This window comes from Bombus fervidus, chromosome 4 (genome assembly GCF_041682495.2).
Source record: "Bombus fervidus isolate BK054 chromosome 4, iyBomFerv1, whole genome shotgun sequence".
NCBI classification, from domain to species: Eukaryota; Metazoa; Arthropoda; class Insecta; order Hymenoptera; family Apidae; genus Bombus; species Bombus fervidus.
The window spans coordinates 5503157-5509156 of NC_091520.1; the positions used below are offsets into that span (position 1 = coordinate 5503157).

A 6000-nucleotide genomic window follows, 5' to 3' on the forward strand; every position below is an offset into this window, starting at 1 on the left:
TCCCGTTGACCACGGATTCGCTATCGAACCTAAGACTATTGTCATTAGTGTCTAATCACTGCGATTACTTGTCAATTCTGTAATACTCACACTTGTGCTAATCAATATTACCTCGCCCCTAACCCTAATCATAATGAGAACCCGACATATATACAGATATATAATTTCCGAATAAATGTAATGTATTTCTATACGTACTCAATATATAGTTACATTACAATATAATTAAGAGTATATATATATATATATACATTATAAATGAATTATCAAATGAATACCGATAATTTATCAATCGCGAATTAGTAATTTCGTCTAACAGGTACATCAGTACCTCCGTTACGGTACGGATTTTGATTCGGTATTCTATTGGTGTAGTATGTTTTGAAAAAGGATCAATATCGAGAATTAATGCCAAGTACTTAAAATTTTGATACGCAACGGTATTTCCTATTGAGGAATTTTGAATTAATTGAATATTTTCAGCAGTATTGATGTCTAGCCGATTACCAATTCGAAGCAATAAAGTTTGATGTTTCAAGTTCGTGTCGCCACCGAAGAAATATTGGGGTCGTTACGATATAACACATAAAATATAATTAATTACATTAATATCGGGATAAGCATAAACTCCACAGCTTCGTGTATTTTGAATGTTAGTGTTGGTAAATTAATAATACTCTAAGCAAGCATGAATATTTGAACCTTTTAAAAGAAAATCTTTTTAAAAATGTAAATATGATACAAATACAAAATTTGAATAACGCTTCAAAGCACAAAAAATTGAATAGTGCAAAAATATTTATTATATAGTTTTTCACTCATCTGCTGTCATCAGCTTTGTAACCCATAAAAAGATCTATTGGAAAATTTAGACCAAAAAGTTCGAAAATCAACAGTAAATGAAAATTAGAAATAAAAACGAGAATAAAAGAAGAATAGGATTCTATTTCTTCAGAATATTTGAAAAAAAAAATTATTTTTAACATGCAAAACGTTCAAATGTATATCTGATCTTTACGTTGGAAAAGAATGCCTCAAAATCGGTCGTGTCCGTTATTGAAAATACTTTGAACACTATTTTGACCGATTCTTGCAATTTCGACATTATTTTTATTACATGTAAATCTCCTAATGTACCGTTTTCAATCCTGAAGAATAAACATAAATATAGTAGTGTTATAAACAATCAACTGAAATTTCTCAAACTACTATGGATAATGCAGGTGCAACCGATGCCGAATTGGCCACGAATCTATTTGTATCTTTCTTTGGTTCTGTCTATAGCTCTCACTCTGTAATCTTTCCAGATTTTACCTTCGATGAATGCACCCAATTTCAATAAAATCAATAGTTTACAAACATCTAGGGGCCCGGGCATTGATGAAATCGATTTTTCTTATATCATGCAATTTCATATTTGCACGAGCGTTGCGAATCATGCTATAATTCTCCTTGATTACAAGGATTTCCGCTTCAGTTTGGAAGATTACCTTAATCACTCCCATCTTTAAATCTGATGATCCTACAGATGGGAAAAGTTATTGACCAATACATATTGTTGACACTATACTTAAACTATTCGAAAACTTAATTGTACACAATACAATATTGATGTGTAGTGAACAATACGGTTTCATGCCTACGCATATAATATTCCACTTCTTACTCCGAATTCTCTATCGTTTATAATTTTGTCTCAGCTAATCTTGAGCCTGGTAATTAGATAGATAGTGTACACAATAACTTTAAGAAGGCATTTGACACTCTTAGCCACAACATTCTTGTAGCGAAGCTGCCGTCGATGGGTATTTGCGACCCATTTTTGTCTTGGCTTTCGATCTACCTGTTTGACCATAGATGGATTATTCATGTTATTGGCTTGTATTTGATCTCAATTGATGTAACTGCAGGTATTCCTCAAGGGTCGTATCTGGATTCTTTTCCGTTTATCCTATTTATCAGCAACTTGGTTAAAGCGATTAGGTATAATAAATTCCTGCTATGATGGCCTAAAAATTTTCAAACAGCTACTATGTCTCCAGAAATGTATTTAATTGCAACGTGACCTTTGTCACGTTCAACACTGATGCGAGGTTAATAACCTGGAACTTAACTATGGAACATGCTCTCTTGCGAACATGTGATGTTCACAGAATGTGCACTCCGTAGGTTTTGAATACAGGCTTGGAGATCTGGCTCTATTTTAAGTTTCAGAGATTTACAACTTAGGTGTCTATTATATATGGCTATTAAATTTTTCTTTCCATTACCAGCGAATACTATGTTTTCAGCTAGAAGTGGAATTAGGAGTAAAACTAAAAAGAATCTATAAAGCAGAGATTCAATAAGCGAAATCATATTAATTTAATATATGCATAAATATACTGAACTACTTTGTAATAATAATCGTTTCAAAACATTGTATATTTTTATAATATAATGCAAGTGTTGTTACGAATTAGAGTGAAAGAAGCGTAATAGAAAAACTCGATACAACTTAGAACACAATTTTATTAATACTCTCCTCTTATACGGTATAATTAGATTAATCTTTTTTTGTCGTTCGATTCGACTGTTCTGCTAGATTAATTCCGAGAAGAGGAACCGTTGATTTCTTCGGAATATTTGTATCAAGATTCTTCTACCATATATGTAGGTCATCTTTCTACGAAGTGCCATATTTCGTCAATCTGTGTCAATCTACGCCTCTTCAAATCTGCTTATAATTTTTGCGTACATTCGTCAGATGATACCGCTAATAAGTACGAGAAAAACATTTTCTAAAGAATACCGTGGTCAATGTACACGGCATAAATAAATTATTTGTGCTGACCATGACAGTACCATTTTACACCTCTGGATAGGTGGAAGTATGTAAACGATATCCACAAAATTGATTGATACCTTGAATTTCAAAGCCAAATTGTTTTTCATTGAATCATATTCTACTCATTATAAAGGTAAAAAATTCCAGAGGAAACATGTGTTGTAACTCAACTGCTTTCTTTGAAAATGTTAAATTTCTATTAATTCTTGAACTCATCTTATTTATAATTGTAGCACGTAGATATCTCCGATATAGCTATGGCTACGCGTCAGTTTTTATACGGCTACGCCAACATTCTTGTTTAAGCAACTCCGAATTCACATCTCTATATTCCGGCCAAGTTTTCCCAAATACTACACGTCGCTTTTTAAGTGATAGAAAGCATGTTCAATATGATATTTTTATTATTTAACGGATTAATCCGTTTATCCGAACTGAAATGATTGACTGAATTTATCGAATCGTTAGAAATCTCTGCAATCTGATATTTCCACATTTCCAGAATGCACCGGTCTTCTATTATTTCTGGTCGATTGTCGATATATTTTACACGCTAAAAGATAACTCCCATCTGCTTCACCGATAGATCGTTATGTAAACTCTATGTGACTGTGAGATATATTGTAAATATAATTAATTTTATATATTATATATAGAATTAATGAAAAACATCATTTTAACATCATTTTGGCTTCTGTTTTTCATATCTGTTTTAGATAATTAAACAATAAATTCCATCTTGTATTTCCTGGTTTATTGAGACTATGAATTAAAATCTCCTTTTTTTTTTTTGGTGATGTCGGACATTCAGATGCTTCGCACATATATATAGGGTGTTGCATTTGAAGTTTTATATACAATTATCTGTCGAATTATTGAAAAAAAAGCTTCTACCAGAACTTACTTTATTTTGAGGGCATTGAGGGTAACAAACTACATTATTAGTGCGATTGTGATTTATGTTTAGGGTTGAATCGGCGATATATTTCTGCAAACAAAATCTTGGGCATATTCAACGAAGGTAAATTTTGAACGACAGTAAATGATCTTGAATGACTGAAAGGCTTTCGTACTATAGGTTGATAAATTCAACATGAAAAGGGCTATAGTATAGACGAGTTTTGTAACCATTACAAAAATCTTCCTCGAAGCCAAGTAAATTCCATTTGGTAAACTTTTTTGAGTAAGGAATAGTTCAGCAGCTAATTGCGTGTAAAACTTCAAATGTTACCCTACATATGTATGTGTACATGTTTGAATATGAGTTAATTTTGTAATAGTAGACGTGTGCTATGCTTTCATCGTGATTAACAAAAAGAAACAACGTGACCTACAAAACGTTTAAGAATAATATTGGGAGATATTGAGAATTCTCAATAAATGTCAATCACGATATTACTGCAACAGATATTACTTATAAAATTAAATAAAATTAAAATTTCTAGAAGAGATATTAAAATATAATGAAATATACTGAAACGTACTTACTGAAACTGAAAGAAGACAAAATCGAAATTATGAATTTATAATCTTTAAATATTGATTGTAGCTTTGAAATATGTTACACATATGTTACACTGTGTGATTCTCTTCAATGCAGTTAAATACTTCTAATAGTAACATATCAGAAAGATGTTTTTGTTCAAGAAATTGTTTTGAATGAAAATATCAGTCACAAATGATATTAAAATATCAAACTGATATATAAATGTTATTTTACTAACAATACATATTATATTTTATTAATTCCATGTACATATATATAAAATTCCATTGTAGAGTTTTAAAAAATTAGAGGAATCACTTAATTAAAAATGCTACAAATAAAATTATGTCTTATATATAAACCATAATTAAAAGAAGAATTTCTGACAAAAATAATATTATTTACTATCATAAGTAGTACAGGAATAGTACAGTATTATTTAACTGCATTGATTAAGGTTAAGCATACATAATTGTTATTTTATACTTAAATTAAATTATGATTTAGTTATTTCTTAAGAATGTAATCATGTAAAAATCACAAAGTATTTATTTATTTTTAACATCTTTAGGTAATACAAACTGTTTCACATACAGCAACTCAACCAATAGTTGTACAAACTGTTCCAACTAGCACTGTCCAAAATTTTCAATCTGATGTATCCGGCACCGTGCAAGAGACAGTTTTTCGAGAAAGGAGTGGGACATACTTTAATGCAGTACCAGCAACCCTGCAAAACTTTTTACCGCCTAATTTATCATATAACTTTTATAATATTTCTAATATTACATATAAAGAATGATTTAATATAATATAAAAATTATATACTCAAATCAGTTTAAACAAATATATACGTATACAAGTTTGTTTAAACAATAAGTGAAAGAGGTTCTTTTCTGGTGTTTAATTATGTAAAATATTTATTCATTGTAAGTAGTATTAAAAAATAATTTCTGTAAAAATTGTATTTTTATTGATATGGTTAATACAATCACAAAGAACAGATTTTGAATTCAGAATTTATTCATATTGTTAGTGTGTGGCAAAATACATACTGGCGAGAGAAATTAACTACTTATAACGCCTTTAATACTTTTTTTTTTTTTTTTTTTTTTTTTTTTTATCGTGGGGAAATCCTCATGGACACTCGGCGCTGCGTAGCAACGACCGTGTAGTGTCGGACTCCTACCGACTAAAACCCCACGGTGGTCATCCCGACGTTCGGAGGTGCACCCGGGGTCTCTTGCGAATCACTACCGAGTGCAGCCTCGTCGTCTATCTCCCTGCCGTTGTAGTTGTCTAGGGAGGCATCCCGGCTTGAGTTGGGAAGCTAGGGGGAACCACTCCTCCTAGCGCCACGTCCCCTAATCTGTCGCACCCGGGGCAGCGACGGCGGCGCCGCGCCCCTGCGTCGTACGGAGCCCCTGCGACGTTGATGCGATGATCTACTGGGATCGGCTCTTCTCTTCCGGTCCCTCTCTGCCCGCTCCTTTCTCTGCATAACCTCCTCGCAGTAGGCGCGGACAGCGTTAAACTCCCGGGGCCCTCGGAGCATGGCCTCAACGACCGCTTCCGGAGCCAACCTCTCGCCGATGTCGAGCTGCAGGACGCGCCGCGGTTCCGCCCACGCTGGACAGAACTCCAGCGTGTGCTGTGCCGTGTCCTCCTCTTCCCCGCAGTGGTGACA

General features: G+C 33.1%; 1 protein-coding gene across 1 annotated transcript in view; it reads left to right on the top strand.

Moving 5' to 3' along the window:
• LOC139986348 (uncharacterized) overlaps window positions 1-5401 on the top strand; it is a 30075-nt gene extending 24674 nt beyond the window's left edge. Inside the window, exon 8 of the mRNA XM_072001602.1 lies at window positions 4885-5401. Within this exon, the coding sequence (XP_071857703.1) occupies window positions 4885-5115 (231 nt within the window). The 3' untranslated portion in view covers window positions 5116-5401. The remainder of the gene's footprint in view (window positions 1-4884) is intronic.
• The last annotated feature ends 599 nt before the right edge of the window (window positions 5402-6000 follow it).